The sequence below is a fragment of the Melospiza georgiana genome, chromosome 1 (assembly GCF_028018845.1).
Source record: "Melospiza georgiana isolate bMelGeo1 chromosome 1, bMelGeo1.pri, whole genome shotgun sequence".
Lineage (NCBI taxonomy): Eukaryota > Metazoa > Chordata > Aves > Passeriformes > Passerellidae > Melospiza > Melospiza georgiana.
The window spans coordinates 29549157-29563803 of NC_080430.1; the positions used below are offsets into that span (position 1 = coordinate 29549157).

The window sequence follows — 14647 nt, forward strand, 5'->3', positions numbered from 1 at the left end:
CTTTAAGTACAATCTTTAGTTTTAGGTTTTTTGCAGGCAGATTAGCAATAGTCAAGCTCACTGTTGCTGAAGTGAACATTTCACAGCTGTTGCCAGCAAGGAGTCTTTGGTGAACGGAACAGAAGCCAACACTCAAACTCTAGGACTTAACTACTATGATCCAAATTGCAGTTACTGATCATGTTCTTGTCCCATAAACCTTTTATTTCTGGCCTCACTAGCAACTCAGCTTCAACAGGGAGGATTCTTCTGTCTGGATTGCTGCCCATCAAATGCAAACCACCAACATAACCCTAATTATCATGCAACAGCCACCTTTGAATGAAAAAGATCATGGCTCCTGTGCTGCATATTGTATTCAGAGCTATTGGGTGCACAGCATTATTAAAACAGGAGTTCACACAGAATTAAAATAGGAGGCTCATCCTGACACTACTAAAGTGGAACACTGGCATTCTGAATCACCACTGAGCTTTTTGGTGCCAAGGAAGGAACTCCAAACTTCATCCTGCTATGTTTTTCCTGATTATACTGTGTTCAAGCACAACGTACACTTAGCAGGACAGGAACAGTGTGCTCTCTTATGAATGTTTTATTTTCTCTCTTTTGTTATTTTTTTTATTTAAAACAAAAAGCAGAGTTAAATTACTTATGTATCTAGAAAGACAATACTTTTCTCCCCTCATGGGGCAAGTGAAACATGGAAAACTGGAACTTATTTTACAGTTATTGCAAGTATTTATGTTTAATGATAGTGTTGTCAGCTTTGCCCTTTCCTGTGTTCTGGCAAGTGCAATGATGACAAGACTTTGATCCTACAGGTTGGTCAGAAAATCTAATAAGCCCTTTTGGCAGACAGGCTGGATTGAAGCAGTGAGATCTCTTTGTTTTTTGGAATCATGCTTAAGTTTTGATGTCTGTATTGCATATATAGCCTAGCTGGACCTACAAAGTCACTGTCTGCATTAAAGAAAGCATGTTTATCTTCCTGGTGTTTTTTGAATTTGTCTTCTTTCACTTCAGAGTAAGCTTGTGATTTGAGAGTTTGCAGCAAACAAATAATGAATTTATGAGTCATAAAAGCATCAGCTATCAGGAATGGGGAAGAACTTACTTTTGTGAACCAGAGTTTGGTTTTTTATGCAAATCAACAAACAGTTTTTTCCTATTGTTTTAAAAATAATTTCTTGGATTACACTAAAACTGTATGCAATAGGCTGAGGATGATATCACCTGTTTCTAGGAATTCCAGTTAAATAATCATGTCATTGAATATTCACCGACACAATCTTGAACAACAGACTAGGAGAATGGCTGTAATCACCCCTAATTACCTTCATCCCTTTGATCACTTTTAGCAAAATCTTCTGAATGGTAAGTTTCTGATTCCTTGTAACCTGACAGGGACAGATGTGTGTGTTTCTAATTTAAATGAAAGGGAACATCAGACAGAGCTGTGTCTATTTTTGGCTTACATGCCCAAATTAAAGGAAAGAAATTATTATTTCATTAAATGAAGCAATATACTAGCATGAAAAAAAAATTTTTCTTGGCATATGGTTTTTGAATTCAAAGTGACCTTCTAGAATCAAATTCAAGAGATACTGCAGTTTCACAATTCTACTTAATACACTGGATTATTACTGGATTATTTTAACTTTTACAGATGATACTTTTTAGATTAAGAAAAAATCAACAAAAAAACCCCCAACAAACACAAACCAAAACACTAGCAGCAAAACAAAAGCAAAATGGTATTTCTTATCCTGGCCAGAAGATCAGATCAGTCCACTATACTCTATTTCCAATGTGATCCATTCAATACCACTTGTTTGCCATAATTTTGCAAACACTTTCATGAGTTAAATTTGACTCATATCTTACTGACCTTATAGAAAATATTCACAGTCCAGTAAACTAGTAATGAATAAAAAGACATGCTTTGTAAATATATTACTATATAAAAACTAAGTATATGAATTATAAAGAATAAATATACAACTTTGTAAACAAGAGCCAGAGATAGTTTCCGTCCCAACAAAGCATCTCCTTTTTTATCGGCAAACTATTCAATACTTTTGCTCTTTACCAAAACCTTCCTTCAACTCCACAAATCAACCACAAGAATAAAACTATTTTCTTTCCAATACAAACACTAAAACATGTAACAGTCAAATAAGTTTTGTTAAAATGCTTTTTATTTCTTGATAAAATTTACATTTCTGTTTTGAAAAATGGATTAAAAAACTACTGCAAGTACTTGAAATAGATGAAATAGACTTTGTAACATATTTTTTTACTCCTACAATCCCTTCTTGCTTATTTAAATGAGACTATAGCACACAATGTAGAGAAAATAGGTCCAAGAAAATTGAAAAAAAAGTTTGCAAAGAAATAGACCAATCTCAATTGTTAGGACTTGGAAACTAATAACTGAATATTTTGTCTATTGTTTCATACTGTCACTTATTTATCACAGTGTCCTGTTATGATTCTTTCACCCAATTCTTTCACCATCCAATAGACTTTTGTCTCAAACAGCTTCTGCTTGAAAAGACAAGTAAGTCCTCTCGAGTTTCAAGAAGAGCTTTTGCTACTGATATGACGGTAATCACAGGTGTACTGCTACTTAGAAGAATTTATGTATCCTTTTTTTATGTATGCTTTTTACATATTTTTCTTTATTTTACCTGTGTCCTCTGCTTGTTTAATTTCCTCATTGGAAAATAAAGTCAAAACAAAACAGCCTGGTTTTTTTCCTGAATCTGGCCATCTTCCTAGGTATGTTCTGATTGATGCAACAATTTAAGGACTGGGCCACAAGAGCTCACCTGAACTCAGGGAGCCCAGATGGGCTGTGCAGGGCATGAAAGCAGAAAGAATTCCCAATTTCTCTCTTCCAAAGCTTTTCCTTAAAGAAAACTGAGCGGAAGCCAAAGCTAAAACTAGACTTAGACAAAAACTTAGACCAGTAGATAGTGTGCACGCATTAGTGAAAAATATCCTTTTGACAAATACCATATACTTCCTCAGCAAGTTTCAGTTTTACTAATGGGTGTTTTCTGATAACACAAATTGTATTTTTCCCTATATCTGTTGCAATTTTATGCCTCTCTTTCCAGTCTGCATGAGATGTTGCTAAAATTATTCCCATTCCTCACCTGTTTTCACCCATGTTACTTCTGGTTAATAGTTGTGGCTCACCTTTTTCTGCTCCCAGAGCTGGATGAGGTAGAAAGACTTATAAAAGAGATGTCTTAAAAAACCTGACTTCTGTGAGTATGCTTAAGGGCAGATCATATTCTCTCCTTAAATTAGAAAATTAAACAGAAACCAATACATGTCAAAGATCAAATAGGCAAGGAATAATCTGCTGCTGCAATTACTACCATCAGGGACTGGATCAGTTGATACTTTCTAAATACAGTTTGACATCTCATAAAAATTACAGCTAAACCAACAGAAACTAATTTCTGTTTTTCACAGGTGTCTATCAGGTTATAAACACACCTAACTTATTGGTTGTAATAAATGCATAATGGAAGGATATAGTTTAATATAAGCCATAGACCTTCTGAATCACCTGCGAAAATAAACCGAAAATGAGTATTTTTGTCTGTCAGTAACAGTCCTGAAACATTCTGTGGCTTTTGAAAAATTAGTTTTTTAGTGCCCTTTGACTAAAGTTGTTTCTTTATTTTTTTTTTTTTTACTTCCCTTATGATCTAGATGAGAATGGTCTGTCTGGTCACAGAAGCATTTCTCCCAGACTATTAAAGAGTAGATCTGAGCCATTCAATTGACCTGAACATTACTGGATAGAACAAAAAATTCTTTTTTTTTTTTTTTTTATTTATTGAGATCACAGAACCATAGAATCATTTAGATTGAAAAAGAGCTTTAAGATCATCAAGTCCAATAGTTAACCCATCACTGTCAAATGTTTTCCTCAGGGGTCTTCTTGGGTTGCCTTTTTTTTTCCTTCATTTTTCATTTAAATTAATTACTAGGAGTTTATTTCAATGCTTTGGTGCTACTTAGAGATTTATTTTGAATCCTTGACAAAATCTTGTGATAATTTCAGATTGTCACGTACATGGTGCAATATTCATAGAATCATTAAGGTTGGAAAAGACCTACTAGACCATCAACTCCTACCCTTGACTAAACACCACCACATCGCTTAACAATTGCACTAAGTGTCATGTCCAGACATTTCTTGAACACTTCCAGCAATGGTAACTCCATCACCTCCCTGGAAGCCCATTCCAATGTTTAACCACACTTTCAACTAATAAATTTTTCATGATGTTCAACCTGAACCTCCTCTAGCACAGCTGGAGGCCATTTCCCCCGGTTCTGCCACTGGTTGCCCGGGAGAAGAAAATGGCTCCCGCGTGGCTGCAGCTTCCTTTCAGGCAGCTGTAGAGAGGAAAAGGCCCCCCCAAGCCTCCTCTTCTCCAGGTTAAACACCCCCAGATCCCTCATCACTCTCCTAAGACTTGTGCACCAGACCCTTCCCCAGCTCCACTGTCCTTCTCTGGACAGGCTCCAGCACCTCAGTGTCTTGGGATGAGGGGCCCAGAACTGGACACAGGATTCAAGATGTGGCCTCCCCAATGCAGAGTACAGGGTGGAAATCCCTGCCCTGGTCCTGTTGGCCACACTATTGCTGATCCAGGCCAGGATGCCATTGGCCTTCTTTGCCACCTGGGCACACATATTGGCTCATGTTCAGCTGCTGTCAACCAGCACCCCATATTCTTCTATGCTTAGCTGCTTTCCAGCTAATCTTCCCCCTGCCTGTAGCCCTGCATGGGGTGGTTGTGATCAAAATGCAAGAGCTGAGACTTGGCTTCAAATCTTATATCTCTGGCCTTGGCCCACTGATCCAGGATGCAGTGAAAAAAAAATAGTTGAACACAAATATATGACATAAATCTCAAAGTTGTATTTTCACTCTAGCATACACAACTTTATTAATTTCAGGCATGCCTTTCCTGTATCAATAGTCCATTCTAATAATAAACAATAGTAAAAGAATCCAGCACCAGAAAAATAGTATAATTTTTGTATAAGATTTATAGAGCTTAAAATGCTGTATTATTCTATATAAAATTACAAAAACTAATGTATACCAAGCATGTAGGAAATACAGAAGTCTAAATGAGGTAGAATAAATGTGTACTTTTGATCTTTATGATACTGTAGTCACAAGAATATATGACTCACTTGAGTTAAAATAAAATAGACCATGTCTGATCTGTTGGTAGTAAAGCTGGACAAAAACTGACATAACAAATAATGAGACAGGTTAAAGTTATAACACAGAAAACATCTCTTAATATTTTTTAAAGCAACACTGGACACATGTAAAATTTAAGTATAGGAAAATACCAGGGATTCTATTTGGCTATACGCTTTGCTCTAGGCTGAAACACGGCATAGAAAGTTTCAGAAGAGCATGATCATTCTTTTGTAATTACTGAATTCAATTTATATTTCTCTCAAAACAAAACATCTTCCCTCAGAAGCTTTTTCATGTACTTAAAATCTTTCCTAATAATTATATACACCCTTTTTTCTTCTCTGAAAGAAAAAAATTCTGCATGTACTTCCCTTTTCAGTCCTGTAAAAAAAAAACAAAACACCACCTATTAAGAGAGAGAGATTTTTTCCCCCCTCGATCTTACTAGATTTTCTTAAAGAGAAAGATGTGCAATCAAAAGTCGTGAAGTGACAATTTCCAAACATCTGTGACTAGTCAGTGTGGGCCAAAACTGTATCAGGAAATTGATACTGATGAAAAGCAACAGAAATTTGGGGGGGGGAAAAATCAATTGCTTCTTCATTTTACAAGCAAACGATTACATTACTGTAAGATTACATTGGCAGAAGGGAAATAATGAGGTGTATCTCCCCTAGACCCCTAATGACATGTAGCAGCACCCTCCACGGGATCCCAGAGCTGCTGGGGGATGATAAATATCTGCTCCCAAAGCAAGGGCTAGCAGCACTTGCTGAGACAGGATGCTGTTTGCTATAGAACCCCAGGCTACAGCCCTGAACAAACTCTGTATGTGACTAAACTGACAGAAACAGAGACTTGAAGAAAGGATTTTCATAGTAATAAAATCTGTGTAAGAAAATTAGTATCATTAAAATTCAGAAAAGGACCATTAGAAAAAAAAAAGAGCAGCAATAGTTTTAAACAGTTAAATTATGATAGCTATTGCAAAGAAACACCGATATAATGGTGAAGCATCATATTAATTTCACCAAAAATATAGGGTAACATAAGCCTGAATAGTTGATACCATTTCCCTTCCTTTCCTTACTTTTTTCTGTCAATGCCTTGCCCTTGAGAACAGGAAATCTGCTAATACATGGTGTAACCCTATTTCTATTTCGACATAATTTTTGACCTTAGAGCATGACTCCAACATATTTCAACCGATTTCAGCTGTGCTATAAAATCAACAATATCAACATTAAGAATAACTTCCCTTGTAAGCAAAGTTCTATGAGTGGATCAACTGGACTAATACAAAAGATCTATTGTTTTCCTACCAGCACAATAATTTAATAGTAAGGAGTGCTTATCTTTTCATTGAGACTGAAATTCATTCTTGTTTAGACTGGTGTCTAAACTTGGCACATTGCACATATGCTATGGAAATTCCTTTTAAGCCCTACAAAGGATTTAGCACTTTAGAGGGATGTAGGCAATTCATAAGCCTCTGAAATTCACTTTAGAAACTCTAGATGTGCACTGTGGCAACAGTGCTGAGATTCACTGAGTTACTGCTACACAGCAGAATGTTAGAAACCTCTCAGCCAAGGTAGAGATGGCATCAAACACCAGAGAACATACAGATGAGGCATATTATAATTTTTTTTGTGGCAAAGCAAACTAAAACTAATTTGTAGAACCTAAAGCATGGTCAAAGAAACTGCTACCATATGAGGCCTAGTATTCATTTGGTATAGTTTCAAAGACTGCTTGAATTTTTTCAAAATATTTTAAAAAGCTTAAATGTGTATTGCTTCAGTTTATGCCACTTCTGGTGATGTGTGTGACATTTTATCTAAGCCTTTCCTATTCAAATGGTGTTTTAGATCATCAGACATATGTTAATGATTTTAGAAATGTGTCCCACAGAAAAAAAATGCCAACAATCAAAGGTTCCTATTGGTCCACTATAACTATCTGACTTTTATTTTTTTTAATTTTTTTTTAATGAAAAACACGGAAAAAAATTAAGAATCTGCAATTTAAACAATATAAACACCTAAAATATCAGATGAAGTAAATAAAATTCCCAAAGAACTGTCCTATATATTGCATCATGAAATTAGAGAGGAAAAGGCATCTGTCTGGGCAGAACAAACAAAGCAGTAAGTGTCATAGAAATAATTAGCCCACAGCCCACCTGGGGCTAGTGAGAAATATGTACTGACTTATAACATAAAGTACTTTTAAATACCTCTATTGTAATGTAAGGAAGAAGGCAAAGGCCACTGAACTACCTCAGAAGTGTGGGAAACATCTTGCTAATTACAGTGTGTTATTAACCATGTATAGATATGGTCTATGCATTCACAAAACAGAAATTAAGTTGTGTAGTCATAACCAAATAGCCATCAGATAATCATAGAGCATTTTTCATCTGAGAATTACTTGCATTAAGAAAGAAACAACATCATAATTTAGTTGCAACTCTAAATTATCTTTAAGAAGCATCGACTTTTGGACATTTTTCCCAATATTTTTCTAGGATAAAATATTTATCCTAGAAATGAAATCAGCTTCAGTATCTGCCAAAAATGTTTAATAAGCTGCAAGATAGGAAAATACAGTATTAAAATAGCAAAAAGTTTTGATTCCTTACAGTTACTTTTTTTTCTAAATGTAATTGGGACCAACTGGCCTCATTGCTTCTTATAAACTTAGCAATATATATTCAGAAAAAGGAATAAAAATGAACAGATGTTTCTCCTTAAAGAAGTCAGACAAAGATTTTTCTTACACAATAAATCAGCTGCTAGTGGATTTCCAAGACAGTGCTCCAGGCTAACTGTTTAGGTATGGCTTAAAAACCTGGTTTACCTCTGTATGTATCCAAAACTGGTAAAGCAGATTAAACTGTAAATGAACAGCAAACACCGAAGGGGGAATGAAAAGAGCCATGGGCAAGTTGAACATCTGAAAAATGAGAAAGAAAACATACATTAGATATCTAATTCTAAACTCATGATGATACAATGAAGTACTATCAGGAGCTCAAAGCACTGCACAATATACTTGCTTCTTCTAATACATCCATAATGCAGACATTACATAGTGTACATAGATAGTGATTATTAAGTTACTACTTGATGTGCTATAGCAAATGAGACACAAATTGACCCAAAAGAGATTTTCCACAAGCCAAACTGAGCAAGTAGATAATCCAACATAAGAATTCATAAATTCTGGTATTAGATGTTTATGCTGTGTACTATATGGAGCAGACAGCAACATAGCCTTGACATTAAGGGCTGCCCTATAGGGAAGAATTATCACAGACTTAACAAGGTGCAAATTTATAACGCTATAGGTTTTCCATCCAAACTCCCTACATAGGCACCATGAGTGTAAGACAACTTGCTTGGCTTTCCAAGTTAATTACAATTCTCACCTCAACTTTCCCATTGCATCTCCCATAAAGTCCCAATATAGTGCTGATTCCTAAAAACATGCTAGCATGAAAAAAGTATCAGAAAACTGCTTACTTGGGAAATCCACAATTAATTGTTTGACTGGATGAGCAACAGAATAAAACTTCTAAGACCTGCATATGTTAAAAGTCAGTCTTTTTTTCTTCAGAAAAAGGATGATCTTGAAAGATCTTATCTTTTTATTTTCCTTTTTACCTGACATTGTGTTATATCACCAGCATTGAAAAGTTAATACTTCTCTAAAATCCAGAGATTTTTCCTAAACTAAACAGTAACAGAGGTATCTTCAAAACTTTAAATCTCTTTAGCACTCAGGGAATATCTGTTTGGCAACAAGAGCTCCCTGTGAACCACAGGAAAATTAGAAAAATATATTTCCAAATTACTACCGCCCTTTTCACAAAAAATCAAATCTTTTGACATCTAAGAATGCACTCCAATTGCCATGACAGGCCTCCTGGACCAGGAATTCCTTTAGTGTAGGTCTGGATATGGCATGTAAAACCAGTATTCTCTCAGTTTTAGCCAACAGGGCTGCCCAAGAGATTAGAAGTCACACCAAAGCTGTGAAACAGCTGCACTTCCACCCCAGTGATGTGACTGATTCTCTCAAGAAAGTCACCAGAGACACATCTCACTGTGACAAACCAATGGAGGAACAGGACATTGCAATATCAGCTTTGTCTGCTGGCTTCAACACCAGACTGTCTGAAACACTAGGACAAAACCCTGAAGCCGTTGCAGTATCACCTGGCAGGGCTGCGACAGCTGGGATTTCAAAATCTACATTTAAAGGCTTCATGGATCACAGCTGCCCCACAAACTACCTATGATGTGTTTCTGTTTCTGTCTTGGAAGCTGCTTTCCAAGAAGTAAAGGAATTAAAAGGTAATAGAGGGGGACTAAGTTTCTGTCTAATGGCATGATAACAGCAGATTTTTTTTAAAAAGGAATGGAGAGGAAATTGATTAAAAAAAGCCCAAAAAACCAAACCAGATGGCTTTCAGATTGTTCATGGAAGTAGTTACAGGATTGAAAGCAGGGTTAAAAAATTATATGCTTTTTCCCTAAAAGTATCAGAAGCAATTTGGTGGTATTTACAGATGACTCAAAGGGGAAAGAAGGATCATCTTCATATTTATTTCCTAACTTACTTTACACAAGAGTACTAGGATTTCCCTGCTAAGCGGTGGGATGAAGGAAATTTTATATATATCTATAGGTAAATTTGAAACTGTCAAAGGAGAATGCTTTACTAACTGCCTCGCATTTTCTTGCAGTGTAAGCTTTATTTTGCACAGAAAGGATTTTAAAGATCATTTACAGAAGTGGAACTCATAGGGAGAAATGAAAACTTCTCCCATACCAAGATTTGACTTTTCCAATTTGTGGTTCCACTGAAACAAGAAGAGCAACGTCAAGGAAAAAAAAATTATTAAACAGTTCTTTACTGGAAATGCCAATTCACCAAATCAAAAGATTTCATGGCAATGTACCAGCTTTAACAAGTTTGCACAGGAAAAGCTTTCTTGGCTCCAGAATGGAATTTCTGGTCAAAACTACAAGAAAACTTTTATCACACTGACAGATCTTTTCTCACTTTGGAATTCAGCAGCAGAGATTGGGAAAGTGCTACAGTAGCTGATGAGAAAAGCACCCAGAGTGGGATGCAGAGACATTTGCATCTGAGCTGCCACACTGCAGCTGTGAGTGCCCACGCTAAAGGCATTGCCCCTTTGAAAGGTCCATTGCCCACTCTCCCATGTGGGCATCTCTTCCTTTTCCCTCCCATTTGCAAGTAAAAGGTTATAACCACTTCCACTGCAGAAAAGGAGTGCATTGAAACTCCTGAGGTTTAGCAGGAATGGTGAGTTTCCATTCTGGGTCTCTGGGGCCACCTGCTGATGTGGCTGCAGAGGATCTGCGGGGCATGGGGGGCTGCAGGGCAGCTGCTGACAGCGAGTTCGTGTGGGCAGGAGCTCCTGTGAGAACTCTGCAGCAGTTAAAGGCAAGCATAAAATAAATTAAAAAAATCAAAAGAGCCAACCCATTTTTTACAGATCCCAGACCTGGCAGACTCGCCAGTAGACAAGAAGTGACTGACTGCACTGAAAACTGTGTTCCCTATTCCATTTCCAGACTTGTATGTAGATGTTTCCACTGCTTTTATACCAAGGCATAGTTCAACACTTTATCTAAATGTACCGTCTAAAGTGACCAAATTATTATGAATTTAATACTTGCATTAAATCTTACCCTTAAAGTTGAGAATGGTACTCAAAGCATAAAATCATAGCTTTTCAAAGAGCATGTGCAAATCTCTCACAACTGCACTCTGACTGTTTTGTCACTTTTACATTCATTTATATAGTATTATCTTGCTTTAGCTTGCTGTCTTTTTCTTAAAAAATTATCTACTTTTTTTTCCCACTAAATGGGGCCTCAACAGTCTCTCTCAGTCTACACAGTAGATTTGCTCCTCCATGGCCCCTCCAGTGGAGAAACAGAAACACTGTGTATGCAAGCAACATGAAGCATTATACATTCGGTTCCAAAATCAGGAGTACATCTCACACCACTGATTGTCAAGCATGTTTTTCTATTCTCTTTCATTTCATATCTTTTCAGTCATAGATTGAAGTGCTGATTTATTTATCTTACAATGTTTAACTTAAAAAACAACAGAGCTGGCAACAGAACAGTCACATAATCCCACGCCATCTACCATTAAGTTCCTCACACTCTCCACAAAAATGGATGTCAAACCCATTGAATAGTATAGTACACACTCAACAAGATCAGATAATTCTGAGATTAACTAATGATTTCACTGAGTTTCAGCTTCAAGGCAGATCCATCCATGGTTCTGGACAAAACTGTCAGTGCAAAAAATAGCAGTTCTGTAAGAGTTAGCAAGAATTGTGATCATGCACAATAAGGCGTTGCAGAAAGAAAACTGGTGTATGTCTGAAAAGTTCAGGGAGGAGGCAAAACAGTATTTACATTAACCATATGTTTTGGTTAATATCAAATACTTGGTGAAAAAAACCTGGCACACAAAAGTACCATGTATTCCTAGATTCATTTCCCTTTGCACAAAGCATATGAATTTTAAATGCACACATATTATTTGCCAAGTGATATCAGTGTGGTCCTGAGGATGGTCTTTGGAATCCAAGGTGGCCAAACATCTTGGTCTTCAGAGTATTTTATGCTCTCTGAAGTATCATCCTCAAAATCATGCCATCAGACAAAGTTCTCATATGTACACCCATATGTAAACACAGGCTTTTTGTCTTTTTTGAATTATTGTTTTTGTTAAGCATTTGCACATATGGTCCCAATGGGTAAATGGGCAAAGGTTAAATCTTTAACATAGCAGTATTTACAGAGGAAGCAGGGTTGTCACAGACATCCCTTCCGCTATTGTTCATTACAGTAATTTAAATTCTAGGTAATCTTGCTAACATCACATGATTATTTTCTTAATAAATAAACAACAAGAATTTCTATAGAAGACATTAAGAAAAAGATCTAAGAAATAGTACTCCTTCATGATTTTCAGAAGAAAATTTCCCTGGAATGTAGCACTTTAACTAATTTAATGTCATGCAGTTAAGACAGTTATGAACAAGAGACTAAGTCCAGTTCAGTTACATAAGCACAAATCCACTTTACCCAAGTTAATGGAGTTACACGGGATTTCCAAGGGTGAGCACACTCTCTTGACTTTTTGAGTCATTTGCTCACAGGCTGGATAGAAAGATTGCCAAAGGACTGTGGGTTTCCTTCACCACCCATATTATACCTCACTGGAGAATACATATAATTATATAATTATATGTATGTATTTATATATGTAAATACATTTAATATCCCTTTTGAACTCTAACTCTGGAAATTAAATGTTGAAGTTATTAATTTTGAAGAATACACAACCAGACAAACTACAATCTGATTAAAAAAACCCAAAACAGTCAAAAGAGAACATGAGGGCTCAACTTAGGAAATCAGCAGTTACCCTGGGTGCAGACCTAAACCCTAAATATTGTTACATTTCTGAATGCATTTGGAAATATAATTTTTTAAATCTGTACATAAATACTGAATATGTACACAGCTCACGATTTCAAATTAATTTTATCTGAAATAATGCTATGTAACATACTGTTCTTACCTACAAGGGCACTGATATGACATGAATGAGCAGAGACAAATAAATCATATGCATGTCCAAAGCAAATTTTAATGATTATTTCTGTCCCTGCTCCTTTTAGCTAGACAGACATATTCTGAAATAGCTGAATTATACTCTGCTTTTTTTCTGTATTCATGTATGAATAACTGAATGAAAATTCTCCATTCTACTTAAAAAGTTATGAAAATATAAATGCAGGATTATATAATTAGCCTTCTTTAACTTTTGTTGCTATTTTCATGTTTGCTGTACAACATTAGTGAACATATTTTAAACCTTATGATTATCAGATTCTTCTGTTTCATCTTCTGTGCCTTCAGTGTCAAATATCTTTTTAAAAATTATGTTTTTCTTTGAAGGAAAATAAATGCTATGCTTTAACTTTTACTAAAACTTGTTGGTATTGTTTGTCAAATCTTTTACGACTTACCCAGGAGGTGTATTTCTGCAGTACAGATTGTCTCAAGGCTGTGAATAAGTTGTAATCTTCTGAACTATGGTGTACTTGGTGTGCAGCCCACAGTATATTAACCTCTGCAAAACACAAAATTTCTAATGAGGTTCATGCCAGAGAAGAAACATTTGTTTCGCAAGGCCCTTTTTTCTTAAGCTAGAAGCAACTAATCCTCCAATTTACACTTTGCTATTTTACATTAACATAAAATAATAAAACCTAATGCTCAAAGCTGAGTTTGTGTAGGCAGGGTTACATGTCTGTCAGTGCACACAAGTCAGTGTAAATTTCATGCTGAAGTAAGGAGAGGCTGTAGCAGGAATTAAAATCATTGCTGGAAGAGCAGAAGGATGTGTGAGATGAGAATTAAACAGCCAGAAAGCCTCATCCGACTTCTGGTAACATGAGTCAGTTGGAGCTCTGTATGGGATTGAGAGGGACAAATACTGAGGACGCTCTCATGCTTGAACTTGATATATTTAAAGACTAGAAGGGCACACAAAGTGTTCCAAAAATTGTATGTATCAAATTTAAACAACTTAACTGGTGCCAGCTTTTATGTTTACATTTTTCTGGAATGTGTGAATCTTCAATCCACTTGTGCCACAAACCACAAAACACAGCCACTGCCTGCCCACTAGTGACAAATGGAAAAAACAAACTGATGCTTGCTGGGAAGCCTTGACACAGCCAAAGAAGAGCAGTGTCTCTATTGTTACAGTTAAAAAAAATGCTGGAATATGGGCAAAATCAGTGTCAGCCACGTCCTTTAAAGGCATGATACCTCTAATGCACTGAAATGAAGAACACTTCAAAATCCTGATTATATTTCAAGGCATTTTCTCACACAAGTGCAGACCGGGGTAGCCTGTCTGCACTGTATCTGGCCAGTGTGCAGTGGGATATTAAAACAGAAACAGTCATGGCCATCAGCTATAAGGATTACCTTAATTACAGAAAAAATGAAAAAGCATGCAGTCAATGAAGCCCAAATAATGCCTATTTATCATAATTCTTATTTCAGGTCTCATGTACTTCAAGGGATGAAGTATTACACAAAAGCCTCAGCCGATTACAGAAATTAAAAGTTGAGTGGCTGTCTGCCAGCTGCACACCCCCATCGCCACTGACCTGGTTTCACCAGAGCCATTAGAGAAGTGCCTCTGGCAGACATTAGAATCACATTCAGAAAACTATTTTATAATGGCTGTCTAAAGTCCTGTAATTCTTTGCAACCAAGTTTACATCAAATAGTTTAGGTCTGGTGATTAACA

The 14647-nt window shown here is 36.3% G+C and overlaps 1 protein-coding gene across 2 annotated transcripts in view; it reads right to left on the bottom strand.

The window, feature by feature from the left end:
• The window catches only part of AGMO (alkylglycerol monooxygenase), a 185407-nt gene that overhangs the window by 96675 nt on the left and 74085 nt on the right, over nucleotides 1–14647 (bottom strand). For both annotated transcript variants that reach the window (XM_058024879.1, XM_058024870.1), the window contains exons 4-5: nucleotides 13350–13453; nucleotides 8111–8206 (exon numbers count right to left, since the gene is read on the bottom strand). In XM_058024879.1, the coding sequence (XP_057880862.1) occupies nucleotides 8111–8206; nucleotides 13350–13453 (200 nt within the window). The remainder of the gene's footprint in view (nucleotides 1–8110; nucleotides 8207–13349; nucleotides 13454–14647) is intronic.